Source organism: Mytilus edulis, chromosome 1 (genome assembly GCF_963676685.1).
Source record: "Mytilus edulis chromosome 1, xbMytEdul2.2, whole genome shotgun sequence".
Lineage (NCBI taxonomy): Eukaryota > Metazoa > Mollusca > Bivalvia > Mytilida > Mytilidae > Mytilus > Mytilus edulis.
Genome location: NC_092344.1, coordinates 41,247,810 through 41,271,692, shown reverse-complemented (window position 1 = coordinate 41,271,692; position 23,883 = coordinate 41,247,810). Strand labels below are relative to the sequence as shown.

General features: G+C 31.7%; 1 protein-coding gene across 1 annotated transcript in view; it reads left to right on the top strand.

The window, feature by feature from the left end:
• The window catches only part of LOC139515801 (E3 ubiquitin-protein ligase rnf213-alpha-like), a 175,322-nt gene that overhangs the window by 24,914 nt on the left and 126,525 nt on the right, over positions 1-23,883 (top strand). Inside the window, exons 10-19 of the mRNA XM_071305540.1 lie at positions 746-804; positions 2,908-3,188; positions 6,966-7,067; positions 7,549-7,650; positions 9,870-10,068; positions 14,885-15,178; positions 17,956-18,593; positions 19,052-19,205; positions 20,366-20,583; positions 21,511-21,663. Of these exons, the coding sequence (XP_071161641.1) occupies positions 3,102-3,188; positions 6,966-7,067; positions 7,549-7,650; positions 9,870-10,068; positions 14,885-15,178; positions 17,956-18,593; positions 19,052-19,205; positions 20,366-20,583; positions 21,511-21,663 (1,947 nt within the window). The 5' untranslated portion in view covers positions 746-804; positions 2,908-3,101. The remainder of the gene's footprint in view (positions 1-745; positions 805-2,907; positions 3,189-6,965; positions 7,068-7,548; positions 7,651-9,869; positions 10,069-14,884; positions 15,179-17,955; positions 18,594-19,051; positions 19,206-20,365; positions 20,584-21,510; positions 21,664-23,883) is intronic.

Here is a 23,883-nt window from a genome sequence, read left to right as displayed (position 1 = left end):
GGAAATTTACTTTTAATATTCAGTACTATTTTGTTACTTTCAAATTATTGTAATATTTAGGTACCTGTATTTTACAGTACTTAATTTGTACTCGAAATTTAGGTACTACATATTTTTGGTTACTATCGTTACATTTTCAGCATTTTAAAAGTTTTTCTATTTCAAATCTCTTAAAATTATGATTTTCAAACATGGAATATTGTATTATTTCTGTACCAAAATATTTAGTACAATTAAATCAAATACTGTAAAATACAAGTACCTAAATATTACAATAATTTTACAGTTAAGAAATAGTACTAAATATTAAAAGTAAATTTTCAGTACTACATATTTTTAGTACAGAAAAAGTACCTATGCAAAAGTAGTTGTGTAGTACTTAACTGTCTCTTAAGAAAAAATGTGTGTATATATATCTCAAACTAAAAGCAAGAAAATATTTGACAAAAAGTACACTGCTAATGATCTGATGGCAGCAAAATAGATGACGTATAATATACTATATTCCAAACAAAGTTGATAATGGGACTAACATGACATGATAAAAGAGGTACATAAAGGTAAACCCTATCTAAAATAATGTTTTATATAAACACAATTATCCAAATAATTGTTACAATACAATTTTAAATATTGAAATTATCAACCCCTCCTTTTAGTAGCAATATACCAACTTTATCTCCATATCGGATATACATTTTCAAACTCATTCATTAAACTATCTACTGCTTTAATTTTTTTTTAGTATCAACAACAGATTCTTTCAAAAGTTTCATCTAAAATGAAAAGTTTAGATATCAACAAGTAAGTATTGTTGGCTTAGAGAGAGATTCAGTTTGCATAGACACTGAATTAATTGAATAAGTTTGTTAAAAAAAATGATCTGTTTGATGTTAACAGCTGTAATTCAAACATTAAAAGTTGATTTCTGTCAAAAAAATCAACATCAATCCTTTTGAATTTGTGTGTTCATGAGTTAAACCCTTTTATAAATGGGAAATTGCTAAATCTGCCGTTTGCCTGTACCAAAAGTTATGAAACTTATACATGACACTTATAAACTCAAAGTGTAAACATGGGACTTTCATTTGTTGAAAACCATATCAAAATCAGATGAAATTACAGAATTTACAAGAATTTGAAATGCAGGAGCATTTTTTTTTACAAAAATATGGAAGAATTGAAGCCAGAATAGTATGCTTCTTGAAATAAAATGCCGTTTTATGTACAAAAATACTTGGAATGGACATCTGTACAAAAATACTTGGAATGGGCATTGTTCAGTGTAAGGAATTTGTATAGCCTCATTAAATTTTTAAACTTTTGTGCAGTTTTTTGATTAAAAAATAGTGATTTGGGGCAAAACAATATATTTTGAGAATTTCTTCTAAGCATTGCCGAAAATTTAGATTTTTTATGACAAAAAATGATCAAAACATGAACAAAACTGTGAACATGGTGTTAGTGAATAAAATAAAGACAAAAATAACTACAGATAAGTTTTATTGATATTCTATATAATGATCTCCCTCTTGAGTCATAGTAGCCAGGGAAGCCATCATCTCAGAGTAGCCTCTGTCAGGACAGCTATTGTTGAAAGGGTTACCATATAAATTGCAAAATCTGTCACTTCCGTTCTCTAAACGCAATGCTTAAAATCTCAAAACAGGCTTAACTACATCTGTATATGGAAGTTGACTCGTGCATATTTATAAGAAGGAGTGGAGCATCTGTGGCTCATAGACATTTTTTGAGGGGTTTAAGAAATAAAAACTTGAAAATGACATTTAGAATAAGGCTTTAAATTTATTCTATTACTAGCCGAAATCACAAATTTCAAGAGGAACAATGCTAAACATTTTGTCAGAAATCAATTTTTGTGTTTAAGAAATATTAACTGGAAAATGACGTTTAGATCAAGGCTTTAAATTTATCCATTTATTAGACAAAAACACAATTTTGTCAAAAATCAACTTTTTAGATTAATTTAGTGTTTTTATTGAAAAGGTTGATAAGATATTATTGATATTAAATAAATACAACATCACATGCAGTTTTGTGTGTAAAAACATGTATTTTCATCTTTTAAAAGAATTTTTTTTCTCAGATTAGTTTAAAATGAAAGATGGATCAATTCTATCAGAAGAAATTTAAAGGTTAAATTGAATAAACTACACATAAAACAATAGCTATTGTATTTATCTAATAGGGCAACATAACTGACAAAAGTTTAAATAGATTGAACAATAGGTGATGACTGTGGAAACGTTTCATTTGGTTTGCAATAAAAGAGTTTTATGGTGAGATGAATTTGAGAATATTTTTATGCCCCACCTACGATAGTAGAGAGCCATTATGTTTTCTGGTCTGTGCCTCCGTTCCTTCGTCCATTCGTCCCTGTGTCTGTTCGTTCCGCTTCAGGTTAAAGGTTTTGGTCAAGTTGAACTCCAATCAATTTTAAATTTAGTAGTACACATGTTCTCCATGATATGATCTTTCTAATTTTAATGCCAAATTGAAGTTTTGACCCCAATTTCACAGTCCACTGAACATAGAAAATGATAGTGCTAAGTTCAGGTTAAAGTTTTTGGTCAAGGAAGTTTTTGATGAAGTTGAAGTACAATTAACTTGAAACTTAGTACACATGTTCCCTATGATATGATCTTTCTAATTTTAATGCCAAATTAAAGTATTGACCCCAATTTCACGGTCCACTGAACATGTAAAATGATAGTGCGAGTAGGGCATCCGTGTACTATGGACACATTCTTGTTATGACCGAATTTGAGAATTTTTATATGACAGACCATTATATTGCATTTCTTTTTTTTTTACAGAGCAAATGCAAGCTATAATGAAATGCATAGATTAAACAGCTATATATGTTTATATCATTTTATTATGTAGGAAAGAAGTACTTGGAACTTCTAGAAGAGCTTGCAGTATTGGAGCTGATGTTTTACAGTGTTCTGGAATTGCAAACATTGACATTAAGATGCAAACAAAACTTTGCATAGCAGCTGCAGAAACATTGTTTAACTGTACATGTGGTGGAAAACTGTGTTACTTTAGTTGGGACGGAAAAAACAGGCATAACACATATGGATCTTCTTCAGATATATCAAAAAAATATAACAGACAAGTTGGAATATATTAAGAATTCCTGTTCTACAGAGCAATGGTTGAAGGTAATTGATATTTGTTAGTGACTGAAATAAGAAGAGCATAGAAGTCAGTTAAGGAGGCTCTAGGGTACAAAAAAATCTGCAAAAATTAAAAAAAAAATGTCATTACAAATTATATTTATTATCACTATTAGTTGTTATATTTGATGATATGGTACAAAAATCAACCAAACAAATCAATTTGTTATGGCACCAGATGACTTTAATTTTTTTATATCATTGAAAAAGCTCCAAATTATCTCCCTTTGGTGAAAAAAAAAATGCATTTTTTTGCATTAAAATAGAAATATCATTTTTAACTCATCAGTGACCTATATGAGCTTTTATCATCACTTGGCATCCGTCATCTGTTGTCTGTTGTCAACTTTTAAAAAATCTTCTCCTCTGAAACCACAATCGTCATTGGGGTATCTAGTTTAAAAAATGTGTCCAATGACTAAGCCTGCCAACCAAGATGGCCACCATGACTTAAAAAAAGAACATAGGGGTAAAATGTAGATTTTGGCTTATATCTCTGAAACCATAGCATTTAGAGCAAATTTGAAATGAGTAAAATTGTTTATCAAGTGAAGATCTATCTGCTCTGAAATTTTCAGAAGAATCGGACAACCGGTTGTTGGGTTGCTGCCCCTGAATTGGTAATTTTAATGAAATTTTGCTGTTTTTGGTAATTATCTTGAATACTATTATAGATAGAGATAAACTGTAAACAACAATAATGTTCAAATAAATAAGATCTATAAATAAGTCAACATGACAAAATGGTCAGTTGACCCCTTAAGGAGTTATTGCTCTTTATTGTCATATTTTACCAATTTTTCGTAAATTTTCGTAATCTTTAACAAAAATCTTCTCCTCTGAAACTACTGGGCCAAATTTAACCAAACTTGGCCACAATCATAACTAGGGTATTTTGTTTTAAAAATGTGTGCAGTGACCCAGCCAACCAACCAAGATGGCTGCCATGGCTAAAAATAGAACATAGGGGTAAAATCTAGATTTTGGCTTTGAAACCAAAGCATTAAGAGCAATTCAGACATGGGGCTAAATTGTTTTGCAAGTCAAGATCTATCTGTCCTGTAATTTTCAGAAGAATCTGACAACTGGTTGTTGGGTTGCTGCCCCTGAATTGGAAATTTTTAAGGAAATTTTGCTGTTTTTGGTTATTACATATATCTTGAATATTATTATAGATAGAGATAAACTGGAAACAGCAATAATGTTCATCAAAGTAGGATCCACAAATAAGTCAACCTTACCAAAAAGGTCAGTTGACCCCTTAAGGAGTTATTGCCCTTTATAGTCAATTTTTAATAATTTTGTAAATTTTTGTAAATTTTCACAAAATATTTTTCTCTGTAACTAATGGGCCAAGTTCATTATAAATTGAGATAATTGTAAGAAGCAAGAATGTTCAGTAAAGTAAGATCTACAAACACATCACCATCACCAAAACACAATTTTGTCATGAATCCATCTGTGTCCTTTGTTTAATATGCATATAGACCAAGGTGAGCGACACAGGCTCTTAATAGCCTCTAGTTTCTTATACAATTTTTTTCCCCTACACTTATTTAATATCTCCAATGACAATGTGGGGACGTGGTGTATGTGAACGTGCTCACTAAGGTTCTTTAATTATAGATAAAGATAAACTGGAAACAGCAATAATGTTCCTTTATACCCATAACGTCAGAACGGTATAAGTCTCCTTGAACACTGACGATTCTAATATATACCCTACCAATAAAACAGTAGATGTCTTCTAAAGAACACTAACAAGTCTCATATACCACACCACAAGAAACAATAGATGTCTCCAAATAAATGCTACCAATTCTCATATACCATACCACATAGAAATGTAAAGTCTTCTAAAGAACATTAATAAGTCTCATGTACCATACCACATAGAACAAGTAGAAGTCTCCACCCAGAACCTAACAAGTCTCATATACCATACCACAAGAACAGTTGCTGTGTCCTTATAGACAATAGCTAGTCTCATGCATCATACCACATTTATCTTTACTACTATAGATACTTAGAGTAGAAAAGGAAATGTTCAACTAGGATGGAACATTTATCCTGCTGTACTGGATACTTGATATCATACGCAAAACTTTATAATAACTATTCTAATTTTATTAACAAACTAATATACTAAGACACTATTGTATACACAGTATACTAATATGATATTCACAATCATTTCTAAATCTATTATACTGAATACATAAGAAAATAATAATGAATGTATCATTTGGCTTTCTAGGGGGCTACTCGTTAAAACTTACAATAAAACAAATAAAAATAATCAAATGAAAAACACTACCTACTCAAAATAATTTTAAATTAATTAAAAAGTAAATTGTCTAAATTATACAATTTTAAGAACCTGCAGTAGAGCCCTGACAGGTGAAAAATTAATTTTAGAAACCTGACTGGTAGAGCCCAGACAGGTATAAATTTGAAAAATGAGAATACCTGCGGTAGATCCCAACAGGTACTTTTAGAACCTGAGTGGTAGAGCCCAGACAAGTATGAATTTTGAAAACTGAGAATTCCTGCGGTAGATCCTAACAGGTACTTTTAGAACCTGAGTGGTAGAGCCCAGACAAGTATGAATTTTGAAAACTGAGAATTCCTGCGGTAGATCCCAATAGGTACTATTAGAACCTGACTGGTAGAGCCCAGACAAGTATAAATTTGAAAAATGAGAATTCCTGCGGTAGATTCCAACAGGTACAAAAAATAACTTAATTATCACCCTTAAATAAAACCAAGCCTAAATAAATTATAAATGTATTAATGAATTGGGGGAAAATAATTTCCCTGAAATTAAGTAGGCCAAATGGAATGACAAAAAAAAAAAACAAAAAAAAAAACAACATAAAACTAAAACGAACAGAAACACATATGTTATGAGTAGCCCCTTTTTAAATAAACATGTAAAATAATTGACACTAAAATAAAACTATTAAATTCTTTAAGGTGCAGCTGGGGATTTGGTGGGTGGGCTGAATAAATTATCGACAAGTAAAAATATGACTGCTAACAGTGCAATGCTCAAACAACAACTGACCATCCTATCAAAATTATATACAGATGTTTCTCTGATAACACCCATGCTGTCATCCAGCTGTTTCCTATCTATGATCTAATTCCTTTTCCTTAATCTCTTAATTAAAACAAAAATGCCAAGCTGACAAGCTAACAAGCTGACCTTATCATTAAAGAAAACAAACCAGGGGAAGTTTAACCCAAGGAATTTATCAACATATGTATAAACTATTACTTTGATGGTTAAATTACCATCAAAGTAAGACAACTTAACCTGAATTGTCAATTGAGCCCTTAAGGAGTTATTACCCTTTTATAGTTAATTTTTAACAATATTTTGTAACTTTTTGTAATCAGCAGCTCCTGAAATGATTTTTATGCCCCACCTACGATAGTAGAGGGGCATTATGTTTTCTGGTCTGTGCGTCCGTTCGTTTGACCTTCCGTCCGTTCGTCCAGCTTCAGGTTAAAGTTTTTGGTTGAGGTATTTTTTGATGAAGTTGAAGTCCAATCAACTTGAAACTTAGTATACATGTTCCCTATGGTATGATCTTTCTAATTCAAATGCCAAATTAGAGTTTTTACCCCAATTTCACGGTCCACTAAACACAGAAAATGATAGTGCAAGTGGGGCATCCTTGTACTATGGACACATTCTTGTTTAAAAGAGTATGAATCATAAAATACTAAATAGATACTTTGCATATGATATTTTAGCTTTGGAATGATGCCCTGAAGATGAATATACCAAGTGGAAGAGTCAATGAAATTTTCATCAAACATGCAAAGTCCAGATTGGATAATGTTCTCAGTCAAATGGTAATTATAAAGATAAAGTTGGTTAGATTAACATAAAATAATTAAATTAAAAAGGACATGCTTGGTCAATGTCAGTGAGACAGTGACCAACAGCACAACCAGAATATGACATACAAAATAACAGATATAAGCATACTATATTTATAAAAAAGACTTGCAAAAGACTGTTTTAAAACCAATAACCTTTGAGAACCCTTCAGTCAACAGCTGCCTCATATTATCATGTATGTGTTGTCTGATGATAAAACAAAAATAGTAAAAAAGGCATCTACAAATTTTCTTTCCACAAATTTTTGATGCACAGGATTTTGATTTCTCAGCCAGGGGTCAGAAGGAGACCTCTGAATTATTGTCCTCCTGTCAGTAGGTTCACAATTATGTTATACTTGAAATGTTTAATGCTGCTGTAACATGGGCTTTGAGAAAGATTTATTGAATTATATTCTTATTTGAATTTAATCTGTAGATACCATTATTTTAGGTCACAGAAGAGGATTACAGAAATTTTCTAGATGCATATTGTGAAAAATTTGAGGATTTTGATAAGAAAATACAAGACATTTTAAGTAAAAATGCATTCACGGTATGTATACTAAATAAGAGAAGCCAAATCAATTTGTATTATAAAAAAAATCCTGATGATTAATGTGTTTTTCATGCCATTTGTTAGTGTAAAAAATAATAGTGTCAAAATAATATTACATCAGAATGTATATAAACAAGTCTGTGGGGTCTGTTTCCTGATAATTATACATTTCGGAGTCACTAAAATTTGGAATGTGGATTCATAGATATAAGAAGATGTGGTATGAGTGCCAATGAGACAATTCTCAATCCAAGTCATAATTTATATAGGTAAACCATTATAGGTCAAAGTACGGTCTTAAACACAGAGCCTTGGCTCAACCTGAACAGCAAGATGTAAAGGGCCCCAAAAAAATAGTAATGTAAAACCATTCAAACAGGAAAACCAACTATCCAATCTATATAAAAAACAAGAAAGAGAATCACTTTTAAATCACATCAACAAAAGACAACTACTGAACATCAGATTCTTGACAGGGGCAAACATTTGCAGCATGATTAAACGTTTTAATAGTTCCAAATCTCTACCCTCATCTGAAACAATAGCGTAACATCACAACATAGAAAGACACTCTTTAGAATATCAATTGAAATGGCTGAACTCAATCAAAAGACATATTAACACAAATGGACAAACACTGGACCAAGAAATTTGATCTATATGTAAATACAAAATCAATAAAATAAGAGATTAATAATTAAAGTAACAGTATTATATCACAGTGAAATGTGAAACAATTTCAGTAAAAACCAAAAAAATTACCTTGCACAAAAATTCACCATTTGCAATAATATATTATAAGAATGAAGGAAAAAAAGTCAGGGAAAAAATGTTGTGGGAAAAAAAGTCCTATAATAACCAGGTAAATGATAATAATTTTGTTAATAGGTATACATGTACAGTTCAAATGAAGAAAGGAAACATTTTTACAAAATAAATAATTTTGATGTTCATAGTACGAAGAGAAGAAGTGAAATTTTATAGTAATACCAAACACTTATCAAAGCTGGTATATAGACCATATATAACCCTGATCATACATATTTTGTTTTGTTTACCTTCTGGTTCTCAGATATGATCAGGGGTTGAAATTAGCGCTGGCCGGTGGTCTGGGACCAGTAGAATGTGCGACGGACCAGTAGATTTTGTCAGCTGGTGGTCTGGTCGACCAGTAGAAATTTGTCGATAAAAATCACTGATTGCATCGCAATCTCTGTTTGTTTACAAAACAATTTACCTGTGAAATCAATTACACGGCACAGGGGGGTATTACAATTGATCAAGTTAATTAATATCTCGGGTGAGTATCCTTCACAACAATATAAAATGTGGAATTTTTGAAAGGAGTTAAACCGCTGGAGAAAAAATTTAAAATAAGTGAAAATCAAAAAGAAATTCAAAATAAAGTATATGAAATTGACAAAAGGAAACGCTATTGAAATGTGGAATATTTCTGGACAGCGCTCCAGACGACCCAGTCAGGCACCCTAAGGTCATCATGAGGATTGCGATGAAGTGGAAGACAATGTTGATATTTTTTCTGTTTTTGATCCTGATTTTGATAAAGAAAATCATTGAGATTATCAAAGCCTTTATCAAAATCAGAATCAAGACTATCCCTTTTTTCCTGTCTAACTTATGTAAACGAAAGCATCAAAATAAAATTAAACATGTATCTATCATTTATATAAGTGTTTGTCAAATGAATATCATTTTATCAGGACCAGTAGATTTGGAGCCGGACCAGTAGAGTTTTCAGTCCACTGGTCTGGCTGGCCAGTACACAAAAAAGCTTAAATTCGACCCCTGGATATGATCAATATGTTTCATGTCATAGAGACGCAAACAACTTGGGAATTTTACAAGTATTAATTCAAGCAGTTGCTCAGCAGTAAAATTGAATTCTCAGGAAAACTTAAAGTAAAGAGATGGATAGTATAGAATTTGAGTACTAGTTTAAACTCTTAGAAGTTCAAGGCATATGAATATTGAACTTCTGTTAAAAATAGAAGTGCATTTGAACTTTCCATTTCAGGATATAATTTTTTACAAAAGTCATAGTAGGAAGGCATTTGCAGCTGACAAGTTTGATAAGACTTGAGAGTTTTTAAAGAGTTATTAATATACTGTACAGCATTATTTTAGTAAGTAATCCAAAATGTTATTAAAAGAATTTGAAATAATACTATTTTTTATTATTTTGAAATTTAATAAAGGCCATTGAAAAATGTACCAACTATTTTGACTTGCATCACCTGGAAGGAGGGATAGGCGAGTACAGGCTGAAGCATTATGGAGAGTTGTTGTCCCATTTGTTTAAAAGAAATATAAGTCTCATGAAAGAGAATGATAGAGAGTCTTATCTTCAACATGCTGTGTCTTGGCCATCATTTTCAGTGTTTGTGAAAATGTACAGTGAGTATATTTTTGATACATGATGTTCAATATATGTCATTATTCTGTGACCGTTTTTATACGCCTGTCTTTTAGACGGGACATATTATGGTATACTGTTGTCCGTCCGTCCTTCGGTCCGTCCGTCTGTCAGTCCGTCCATCTGTCCGTCCGTCTGTCGTCCACACTTCGGACAATAACTCAAAAACACTTTCACCAATTTCCATGAAACTTAAGTGAATTGTTTATATCTATTGACGTAAGCTCCCTTTCGTTTTTTTTTAATTTCAGATTTTAAGTTTTGGATTTATGGGACTTTATTCATAAAAAAGGGGGGATTTTCAACACTTCGGACAATAACTCAAAAAGGCTTTCACCAATGTCCATGAAACTTTGGAGAATTGTTTATATCTATTGATGTAAGCTCCCTTTCAATTTTTATAAATTTCAGATTTTAAGTTTTGGATTTATGGGGCTTTATTCATAAAAAAAGGGGGATTTTCAACACTTTGGACAATAACTCAAAAAGGCTTTCACCAATGTCCATGAGACTTTGGTGAATTGTTTATATCTATTGATGTAAGCTCCCTTTCAATTTTTATAAATTTCAGATTTTAAGTTTTGGATTTATGGGGCTTTATTCATAAAAAAAAGGGGGATTTTCAACACTTCGGACAATAACTCAAAAAGGCTTTCACCAATGTCCATGAAACTTTGGTGAATTGTTTATATCTATTGATGTAAGCTCCCTTTCAATTTTTATAAATTTCAGATTTTACATTTCCGTGTTATGAATTTTTATGCTTAAAAAAGGGGGGATTTTCCAATTTTGGGACAATAACTAACACTTTCACAAAATTTTATGCAACTTTGATAAATTGTTTATATCTATTGACATAAGCCCCCTTTCCATTTTTATAAAATTCAGATTTTACATTTCCGTGTTATGAATTTTTATGCTTAAAAAAGGGGGGATTTTCCAATTTGGGACAATAACTAACACTTTCACAAAATTTTATGCAACTTTGATAAATTGTTTATATCTATTGACATAAGCTCCCTTTCCATTTTTATTGTCAAGCCTTCGACTTTAGTCGAAAAAGCGAGACTATGCGATCCTACATTCTGTCGTCGTCGGCGTCGTCGTCGTTGGTGGCGTCCACAAATATTCACTCTGGTTAAGTTTTTTAAATTTTAATAACTTTCTTAAACTATACTGAATTTCTACCAAACTTGGACAGAAGCTTGTTTATGATCATAAGAAAGTATCCAGAAGTAAATTTTGTAAAAATAAAATTCCATTTTTTCTGTATTTTACTTATAAATGGACTTTGTTTTTCTGCGAGGAAACATTACATTCACTCTGTGGTTAAGGTTTTAAAAATTTTAATAACTTTCATAAACTATCCTTGATTTGTACCAAACTTGGACAGAAGCTTGTTTATGATCATAAGATAGTATCAAGAAGAATATTTTGTAAAAATAAATCTCCACTTTTCCGTATTTTACTTATAAATGGACTTAGTTTTTCTGCGAGGAAACATTACATTCACTCTGTGGTTAAAGTTTTTAAAATTTTAATAACTTTCATAAACTATCCTTGATTTGTACCAAACTTGGACAGAAGCTTGTTTATGATCATAAGATAGTATCAAGAAGAATATTTTGTAAAAATAAATTTCCACTTTTCAGTATTTTACTTATAAATAGACTTAGTTTTTCTGCTAGGAAACATTACATTCACTCTGTGGTTAAAGTTTTTAAAATTTTAATAACTTTCATAAACTATCTTTGATTTGTACCAAACTTGGACAGAAGCTTGTTTATAATCATAAGATAGTATCAAGAAAATTTTGTAAAAATAATTTCCACTTTTCCGTATTTTACTTATAAATGGACTTAGTTTTTTTGCCAGAAACAAAACATTCACTCTGTGGTTTAAGTTTTTAAAATTTTTATAATGTTCTTAAACTATCCTGGATTTCTACCAAACTTAGACAGAAGCTTGTTTCTGATCATAAGATATTATTCAGAAGTAAATTTTGTAAAAAAAAAAATCACTTTTTCCGTATTTTACTTATCAATGGACTTAGTTTTTCTTCCAGTTAACATTAAATACAGTCTGCAGTTAAAGTTTATACAACATTTATTAGATTCATAAACTATCCTGGATTTTTTACCAAACTTGGAAACTTCTTTCAATCAAAAGACAGTATCGAGAGGGAAATTTTTATTGATGTTTTTCCTCATTTTGTTGAGTCTGCGATTAACAGCAAAAGTAGGCGAGACACTGGGTTCCGCGGAACCCTTACGAATTTTAAATTTTAGATTTTACATTTCTTAAGTAATGAATTTTTATACTTAAAAAAGGGGGATTTTATGAAACTTTGGTGAATATATTAATGTAACATCCCTTTTGATTTGTATATATATTTCTAGTTGATCATATAAATTCATTTAAAGCATAAAAGACAAGTTAAAAGAGCAACGGGCGTATCATGCGCTAAAGCGCAGCCCTTTATTCTCATATGCTGCAGTAAGAAGTAGGTCATCTATGTTTGGTGAATTGATTATTGTTAGGTTTACATGTCCATCTGATGGGGTTCTTATTGCGACCCTATTTTCATGGTTCATTGGTCAGGAAGAAGTTTTTCAGATCCTTTAAGTTTACTATAGTTATAGAAAAATTATAGAAAAAAGTCTGTCAGCTCTAACTCTAAATATGGATAATTTTATGTTAAGTGGTCTGTAATTAAGTTTGACAGCTTCAGACACACTAATTTTTATACAACCGCAAAATTTTTGTGGTCGTATATTGGTATGACGTTGGCGTCGTCGTCCGAAGACATTTGGTTTTCACACTATAACTTTAGTATAAGTTAATAGAAATCTATGAAATTTGAACACAAGGTTTATGAACACAAAAGGAAGGTTGGGATTGATTTTGGGAGTTTTGGTCCCAACAGTTTAGGAATTAGGGGCCAAAAAGGGCCCAAATAAGCATTTTTTTGGTTTTCGCACAATAACTAGTATAAGTAAATAAAAATCTATGAAATTTAAACACAAGGTTTATGACCACAAAAGGAAGGTAGGGATTGAGTTTGGGTTCTAACAGTTTAGGAATTAGGGGCCAAAAGGGTCCAAAATTAAACTTTGTTTGATTTCATCAAAAATTGAACTATGGGGGTTCTTTGATATGCCAAATCTAACCGTGTATTTAGATTCTTAATTTTTGGTTCCGTTTTCAAATTGGTGTACATTAAGGTCCAAAGGGTCCAAAATTAAACTAAGTTTAGATTTCAACAAAAATTGACTATATGGGGTTCTTTGATATGCTGAATCTAACCATGTATTTAGATTTTGGATATTGGAATACCACAAAGGGATGGTAAGAATTGTCTTTGGGAGTTATGGCTCAAACCATTAAGGAATAAGGTGCTCAAAAGGGGGAAAAAGGGTTTCAAGGTTAATGGACAATTACTTAAGTACAAAACACAATTTAAAAGCAGTGTAAGGTTGGTAATTGAAACTCATTTGAATATCTCACCTAAACTGCTTTTAAATTATGTATATTGGAAATTTGCCAAAAACTTTATATTAATAAATTACATTGGAAATTTGCCAATAACTTTAGTTTAATGAACTTCATTGGAAATTTGCCAATATGAAATGTTGCTGATGAAGCTTTTTTGTTTATCTTGCCTAAACTGCTTTTAAATTATGTATTTTGGAAATTTGCCAATAACTTTAGTTTAATCAGCTTCATTGGAAATTTGCCAATATAAGATGTTGCTGATGAAGCTTTTTTGTTATTTTTAGCCATGATTATTATTCTTTGAAAATGTTTAAGTTCATTAGACCACATTCATTCTGTGTCAGAAACCTATGCTGTGTCAACTATTTAATCACAATCCAAATTCAGAGCTGAATCCAGCTTGAATGTTGTTTCCATACTTGCCCCAAGCATTGAGGGTTCAACCTCTGCAGTCGTATAAATCTGCGCCCTGCGGAGCATCTGGTTTACCTTTTCAAACTGGACAAAATCACTACTTCTCTTAAAAATTCATGCCCCAAATTTTGTTCTTGATTTAATTTCATTCCCTGCTTACTATTTTAGGCATAAGATATGAAGAAATAAATTTGGAAGGTGTCTGAAAATAATTTGCAAGTTATACACTGTCCACCACACTTAAGGGACTATTGGTAGGCAACAAATTTCAAAGGGCAATAAATTGAGTCCCTGGACCCAGTGCTTCAGCTCATGAAGAACATTCTTTAGCTCAGTCAGTTAGAGTGCTGACTTGTAACACAGGGATTGAGTCCCTGCAGAAAAAAATGTGATTTTTTAATAAGAATCGTATTACATTTTATTCTTTTTGTTTGATGGCTGTCTCATATACATTGACTGTTCTGTTCAAGTTTTGACAGTGATATCGATTACATGATTGTAAATTAATGTGCATGTTTGTTACTTTCTGAATACAAAAAAAAAATAAAAGAAAAAAAGAATAAAAACATTGCCTTTCATTGTTGCTTTTAAGATAACATAAGACAATATGACATGGAAACTCTAGTTCCTTCGTTAATAAATATATTCATAGTTATTGAAAGTATATAGAATCATGTATGCATATGCTGAAAAATAGAAATGTTACTGATGTTATTTATTATCACAAAAAAAAATATGAAAGCTTTTGTATAGCATTAATCTGGTAAACTTTTAAAAAAAATATTTGTGCAGCATTTTTGAAATAATTCGTGATTTTTTCCATGTTGTCTATATACATATTGAGCTTAGGTTATGTGCAATAATTCTTTATTTTCTTATTATATACAGACGTTTATCCCAAGGCTATGCAAAGAGAATGCATGGATGACTTGGATAATTTTATGCTGGTCATCAGAACCATTTGTGAAGAATTGTGTGATGGAAAAATAAATGCCTACAATCTGGAGAATATCTGTGCCGAAAAAGACAATTTCAAGATAATTCTACAGGAGATGAAAGATCTTCCAGTTGACAAGGATATAGTCTTAGATTCTATAAGTCTGAGACAAAAACAACTTGATTGTTATAAATCAGATTTAGAAGTGGTACAGCATTTTGTGTATGTATGTAAAAACTGTGGAGGTAGGTTACAGAGATTAAAATACATTATATTATTATAGAACTGTTATTTTTATCTGACTGCAAAAATCAAAAAACTTTTGGTCGTATATTGGTATCACATCGTAGTTGTTGAAGACGTCTGCGTAGTCGTCATCAGTGTCGTCCAAAGACTGATTGTTTCCATATGATAACATTAGTATAAGTAAATAGATATCAATAAGATTTTAACACAAGGTTTATAACTGCTAAAGGAAGGTTCGGATTGATTTTGGGGGTTATGGTCCCAACTGTTTTAGGAATTAAGGGCAAAAAAAGGGGCCCAAATAAGCATTTTTTAAAGCAATTGCTTTTATGCCGTCGCGTATGGCCATCTTTGTGACCCAGATCAGAGACTCCGCCCAGATCAAGCCATAGTATTTTGTTTAACAGGCTCCTGGTCAGTCATTCTTTAACACCTATGTATGTTTTCTAATGCAATACATAGCTTGAAACTTTAAAAAAAAGTTAGTGGATTTAAGAAGTTTCAGAATATGTTCTTGTAGATGTATTTTTGTATTTAAAGGGTCAACCGTTTGACTATCAAATAACATAGAAGTCCGAGTGAAAAAAAGTACATTTTTATAAATGCGATTCCGTTTTCCGCCGTTCGTACGATGTTTCAACAAAATATGGATTCATTTCAGTTGTTGATTTAGTATTGAAAATTTAACTGAATTATCTCCTAATAAATACGGTTTTTTATGTTTAATTTGTGTTTCTTTAAGAGGTCAGGTGCTCTTGTTCATTCATAAAATTATCGTTCATTCATACATTTATCGTAAAATCAAAATCACTACACAGGTTAATGCGTAGTGTCAAATTATTACCTGTAATCTAAAAATAGACAAACTTTATTTGCGCAAATAATTTAGCGGAACGAAACCCTTGTTGAAAACACATAACAATAAGTTCGTTTTCCTTTTCTGTCAAAACTCCGTAATATTTATCGATCACCTTAGTAATGAAATGGACCCGTCCAAACGTAGTAGATGCCAAGTCGGTCCAGATATTTACAATTTGGAATTTTCTAGTTAATTAATACATAGATTGAAAAAAAGTACGTCTTTTTGAATATCATGATCAAAACTGGGTTTGCATAACAAATGTCAGATGAAACCATTATCCTCGTCTTTTCAGTGAACAATTCTACTACGTTTGTTGACACTCGACGGTCCACCGTGTTAGCAATTTTATTTCACATGTTTTCGAAATATTGAAGATCATTTTTCGCAATGTTTCCTGAAAATTGATAAATATCAAAGCAACGTAGAGCTGTTTGTTCTTGTTCGTATAATAAAATTGAGAATGGAAATGGGGAATTTGTCAAAGAGACAACAACCCGACCATAGAAAAACATACAACAGCAGAATTAAGGTCACCAACAGGTCTTCAATGCAGCGAAAAATTCCTGCACCCGGAGGCGTCCTTCAGCTGGCCCCTATACAATATATATACTAGTTCAGTGATAACGATTTAATGTCATGTTTGTCTGTGATGACCTCCCTTTTCGGGATTGCATGAGAATTGTAGTTATCTCGTACCCACATGCACAAGTGCCTGTGTTGGTACCGCATCAGAAGGACACATATCAACTGAGCAATAATGTTTGGAACTTAGTTTTAAAAATGATGACAAAGTAACATTATGAAAATATTTTTATTAAGCTGAAATATACATTTATTCTTTACATGTTTATGTCTTGTAAGATATTTTATTTCTTTCCCGTTTTTTAACATTTGCGTCTGGAAAGTTGAAATGTTTTAACTTAATCATTTGTGTTAATGGTTAAATATAAATTAATAATGAAAATTGTTAAAATTAAATCAATAAAGGAAATTATTGCCCAGTTACAAACACTACCAGGGGATAATCCATGATGATTTCTTTTTGAGTTATATGTTTCAGCACATGTATATTTGACCCCAACTTTAGCCTGGTAAACGTGTTATCTCCTTGTGAAATATAAAACATATTAAAAATGACTTTCTGCTAAAGTCTTTTATTTATATAAAGTTAAAACCTTCTTACTTTTAACTAGACAACACTCATGTCAGGTTTAATTCTTGTATATATGTGGATGAAAAATAAAAGTCCCCAAACATTAACATGGCAGCAATTACTTTTACAGCCTTTAAGGCTTTGATTTAGTTTTCAGACAATAACTTGTGTTAAAGTGTATGAATCTCTCTGAAATTATATCACAAGTCACCATACAACAAAGGGATGGTTAGGATTGACTATAGAAAGGGGGGTTATGACTCAAACCATTTAGGAATAAGTGGCAAAAAAGGGGGTCAATTCGCAACAGCGTAGTGTATTGCCCAAAAGCAAAAAAGTTAATATAAATTCAAATCAAATTACAAAATTTTAAGTTCTTTGATGTGTCCATTTTTGACCAACTGTTTATGGTTAGAATTTTGTGGTTGTATCCAGCTGTGCTTGGCGAAGCAATTTATTAAGATCTAAGACCAATAAATTCATTCCGTGTCAGAAACCTATGCTGTGTCAACTATTTCATCCCAATCCAAATGCAGATCAGTATCAAGCTTAGTTGTGTCCATACTTGCCTCAACTGTTCGGGGCTTGTCCTCTTTAGTAGTTTGAAGGTGTGCCTTGCAAAGAATTTTTATGAAAAATGATGAAATAACAATGACAAGATTTCAAATAATCTGTCATAAAAAAAATTCTGGATTGAAAAAAACTTACTTTTCGAGATGAATTTCTGTATAAATGGTTTTCAATATATTTTTATTTCACAGGAAACACAGAAAATTTGTCAGAAAGAATAAAAAGCTTTGAGGATTTGAAAAAGGTTGAGTTGAAACACATTTGTGCAGAAGTAAAAGTAGTTGGAGTTAAACTTGTTGCTACTCCTGACATATATGTTCAATCAACAGAAAGTGAAGAAATCATAAAGTTAGATAACTACTGCCCCAAAGTTACTGCTTTTGGCTTGAATACACTTCATATGTTAACCATGAAAGAATTAAAGCAATATACGGTCGATGGTGATTCTTTCACTCAGCTTTTAGATAAAAAAGGACAACTTATGGAAAAGAAAAAAGGTAGTAAACTATCTGTAGATGAAATTTTAAAGGAAGTTTGGGAGCCTACAAAAAAGTTATGGACTGAACTATGTGCCGAGTTGGAAGAAGGAAAAATTTATTTTTCAAAATTTAAAAGTCACTTTCAGACAGACAATATAGTAAGGTTAAAACAGGAATTGAAGAAACATAGTGGAGGAAATGATATCAATTGGATAGATCAAAGAATTCATCAGTTTGAACAATATAGAACTATATGTAACTGTTCAAAAGGAGCTGAAGCAATCATGAAAGTAGTCAATGTTTATGATTTGAAAGGCAATTTTGATCAGATAAAGGAAACCCTTCAATTGGTGAGCATGAGTATGTGACAGAGCTTTGAAAAATACACTATAAAATTGCTAAGATTTTGACAGAAAATGGTAATACAAACAACTTTATCTATTTTAATCTTGGTAAAAGTTTTTTGGGTAGTAATTGGAAATCAACAATACTAACGTTAGAAAAAGATGTAAGCAATTTGTATTCTGTATCTTTTGAAAATTGAACAAAGCACTCTGATAAGCAGACAAATGGGAAATATAATTGGCATTGGGGAAATATATTTTCACACTTATAAAGTTAAGTATAAGAAATAAACAGGCTTTAGGTATTTAGTAGTAGACTGTTACCACATTCTTAGAGGTGGATATTTTTCTTGTTAAAAGTATTGGGCAGTTATTTTATTTTTAAAAATATTTATTAAGTTGTGAATATTTAGTTCAACTTGAAAAAGTTAATTAATTTTCAAATTCTTTTTTTTACTATGCAGACTGGTAATGCTGATACAAAAATGAAGACATTGGATGAATCCTTGTTGAAAACTTGCTCTATACTTAGTGATGTCAATGATGAAAAGGCAAAATGTTTGATAATGTTTGCTGATTGTAAAAATCTCATCTTGTGGCTTAGAGAATCAATGCGTAGTAAGTATTATTGTAGTAACATAAATTGTCAACTTGTATATAAAAGATTTTGATGCCCAGCCTTTAATAGTATGGAGCATGATGATTTATCATTTATGTATCTGTTATCACCATTTTTATTTTCCATTTTACCCTGTTCTAAAAAGGGTAAAAATGCACATAAAATCATTGAAAAGCCTTCTTAAATTTATATTAAAATCATCAAATCTCCAATTTCAAAGCCATAGATTTTTTATGCCCCATTTGTAATGCCCTATTTATGGCAGTATGTTTTCTTGTCTGTGGGTCAATTTGTTGGTTCGATCGTCTGTCCGTAGTCCCTCTGTTTGTCTGCCCTTTCGTCCGTCTGGTCCGAGTACACAGTTATCTTCCTTTGATTTTCGTTGTCCACGAATATAGTCCTTAGTGTGGACAGTGTGTTACTTGCCAATTTTTGTTAAACCCCTTCCAAATTTATTTCTCCATGTTTTATTCCTCATATAGCAAGTAGGGGGGTAAAATGACACTGTAAAACAATTTGGGCCATAAATATTAATGTGAAGTAGTGATTAGGTCCAGCTGAAAAAGGTCAAAAATTAGCACTTCGGAAGCTGTCAAAAGATTTCAAGACCCCCTTAACATAAAATTGTCCATATTTTGAGTTAGAGCTGATGAAGTTTTCTATATTTTGATATAATTTGTCCCAAAAGTAGTACAACACACTGTAAAAATATTATTGAGAAAGCGCAGGTGGGATTTTTTTTATTTTCATTTATTGTCTAAAGGAAATGCACTACGAAATAACTGTGTACTTGGACCGTCTGTTTTTTTCGTCAAGGTAGTTTTTCATGAAGTTGAAGTCCAATCAACTTGAAACTTAGTACACATGTTCCCTATGATATGATCTTTCTAATTTTAATGCCAAATTACAAAATTTTCCCCCATTTTAATGGTCCACTGAACATAGAAAATGATAGTGCGGATGGGGCATTTGTGTACTGGAGTAACTTTCTTGTTTTAAAAAAAAAATAATGTGTTGTTGAGATTTGAAATTTAGTCTGATTGATATTAAATAATCATAGATTTACCAATGACCTTACCTATTCCTTAAATGAGAATTTGCCTTTATTTACTTCAATATTTCAATAGAAATAAGAACAAGTTGGAGTTATATTTTATAGGTATTAAAGAGCTGCAAGTGTTAGTAGATCTAGCAATGAATTCTGCAGGTGAAGGAGACATGGCTGTGGACAGAGTTCATAGTTTACATTCTGCTACTACAGGATATGGTCCACTGATTTTCAACTTTGAAGAAAATTGTAATGATAAGACATTTCTTGAAAAATGTAAACAAGTATGGAGAGTTCTGTCTGCTGATCCTAAACTCCCAAATAAACTGGTAAACATTTGTTAATAAGCTCACCCATCACCATTAAGATTATCCTCCTGTATTATTTTCAGCAGAGCTATTTAACTAACTTCTAAGATACCATCCCAATATTCCATTTTATACTGCACTCGTTCTATTTGAGCAGTCAAAATGCGTTGACTGTATATTTCTATGTCATATACAGTCACTGACCCGATATCACTTTTCCTCATGAATATTTAAATAGAAGTTGCTGAATAATATTTAATTATTCATACGACCTCTTCTACCTGTTCTTGTTTCCAATGCATACAACAATACTTGACATATCATTAATATTGATATAAGGATTCGGCCTGAAACGGGGAAATAGCTCGGCACAGCCTCGCATTTCCCTGTTTCTAAGCCTCATCCTTATATAATTGATATGTCAAGTCAATGCACTATTATTGTCTATTTAATCTGGCAACAATTTCAATATTTAATATATAATTTCAAATGCACAAATCGGCATATCATCTCTTGGCACAGCTGCTTATTTTGCATTACATAGTATTTAGGTTCATGAAATCAATATTTTTTTTATTATTTTCGTAGTCTTAAAGTTTTATCTCTCCAGAGATGTGAGAAATAAATCCCTAGAATGTCAGAGAATATGAACTATAAATTGGCTTGGAATAAGTTCTGTTTTCTTTGAATTTGCATATTACCAAATGGTGAGATGAATTGTATGCTTGAAGAAATTCTTGCCTATCACTAATCTCCTATTTTTTCTGATATTCATGAACTTAAATTCTTAGATTCTTAAATTGCTTTAATCTGCACTTTTGTATTTTAGTGCTAAAATTTGTTGCAATATATTTTTTTGGAATAAAGAAAAGAGGACACATTCATTTAGTATAAGTGAAGCTGGATTGCATTAGTTATAAAAAAATTAATAGTTTTGTATATTTTCAGCGAGGGACTTATGAAAACTTAGACTGGCTAAAATCTGTGGAAAAATCTCATGGTTCAGTGGAAATAAATTCACTGTGCCAAGCAGAAGCAATAAATGCTGGAGGTGTTTATGTAGTTGGATATCCTGGAGCTGACACATCAACAAAGAAACTTGTAAGTTAAATAATCAGAAAAACTAGTTTTGGGATGATTATAAGCTTATACTTTTTTGTCTATTATCTCTCCTATGTTTAAATTACATACTTGGGGAATAGCTCTGGTAGCAAGGATGGAGGCGATTATATACGGACAGATAAAAACACTTATCATCCTTCCCTACCGCTATATCAGCTTCCTCAACATATCCGTAAAACTCGTATCCAGTTAGCACGTGCAAGTGAGGAGACATTATCAAGTGAGCAGGACTTATCAACAAATTCTCCCAACATATTGCCTTGTATTGTAATGGTGATAAGTCACCAAATATATTCTTTTAATAAAACAAATTACACTTGCAGTACTTATTTTACAATTGACCATTTCTTTTTTCCTAAAACTACTTTACATTCTGAAACGAGATGTTGATAAAACGGTGTCCACGACAGTCTTGATAAGTTCTGCCTGGACTACTTTTTTTCAGAAACTGAACTATTTGACCTGATTTGAACTATTGATCTGAACTGTATCGAGATCAATCTATCGATACAAATGTCAACAATGCGGGGGTGGCAGTTTAAATTATTAAAAAAACGTATAGTGAATATCAAATTCACAGTAAAATTAATAATAAAAATTGATTAATTAAATGCACATGTTATATACACTCTAGATTGAGCGTTTCATTTTAAATAAAAAAATGGCAAAAAAAAATCTACAGCAATACAACAACCCCTTTCTGACAAGTCTAATGTCTTATTTTCGTCTGCTAAAACAAAACAAAACAAACATACAAAATGGCTACTGACAAAGATGATGCTTTTGAAGACCAATCAAACAGACATTTTTTTACATCAATTCGGGGGAAATTCAGCGCATGAAAGTCAAAGTAAAACTGATGATGATGCAATATGGAAATTAGAAGAAGACACAAATGAACTCTTAAGTGAAATGGATAGCCCATGTTGTAATTATTGGGACTTTTCAAAACCTAGATCAATTGAGCAGTATAAAAATCTCCCGGTAAACACCCAATCCAATCAAATTACACAAAAACAACAAGATGATAATGTACACTCAGAAAAAGAAATTGAAGATATCGCAGCAAAAAATGTAAACAAAAAACAAGCAACCACTACATCAGCAGACCATCAAAGATTCAGAGATGTAACAGATGCTGAATTAGAATCATTCATCAAAGAACAAGAAAGCAAAAATACCTGCAGAAAAACCAAATCTGATCTCAACATCTTTCAATCATATTTGAAAACTAAACATAATGATACCAGAAAAATTGATGAAATCCCTCCACATGAATTGGACCGCTTTTTAGCTCACCTGGTCTAAAGGGCCACGTGAACTTTTCCCATCACTTTGCGTCCGGCGTCGTCCGGCGTCGTTAACTTTTACAAAAAGTCTTCTCCTCTGAAACTGCTGGGTTCAATTAAACCAAACTTGGCCACAATCATCATCGGGGTATCTAGTTTAAAAAATGTGTCCGGTGACCCAGCCAACCAACCAAGATGGCCGCCATGGCTAAAAATAGAACATAGGGGGTAAAATGCAGTTTTTGGCTTCTAACTCAAAAACCAAAGCATTTAGAGCAAATCTTTCACGGGTAAAAATGTTTATCAGGTCAAGATCTATTTGCCCAGAAATTGTCAGATGAATCGGACATTTCGTTGTTGGGTTGCTGCCCCTGAAATGGTAATTTTAAGGAAATTTTGCTGTTTTTGGTTATTATCTTGAATATTATTATAGATAGAGATAAACTGTAAACAGCAATAATGTTCAGCAAAGTAAGATCTACAAATAAGTTAACATGACCATAATGGTCAGTTGACCACTTTAGGAGTTATTGCCCTTTATAGTCAATTTTTAACCATTTTTCGTAAATATTAGTAATCTTTTAGAAAAATCTTCTCCTCTGAAACTACTGGGCCAAATTTAACCAAACTTGGCCATAATCATCATTTGGGTATTTAGTTTAAAAAATGTGTCCAGTGCCCCGCCCAACCAACCAAGATGGCCGCCATTGCTAAAAATAGAACATATGGGTAAAATGCAGTTTTTGGCTTATAACTCAAAAACCAAAGCATTTAGAGAAAATCTGACATGGGGGTAAAATTGTTCATCAGGTGAAGATCTATCTGCCCTGAAATTTTCCGATGAATCAGACAATCTGTTGTTGGGTCGCCGCCCCTGAAATGGTAATTTTAAGGAAATTTTCTTGTTTTT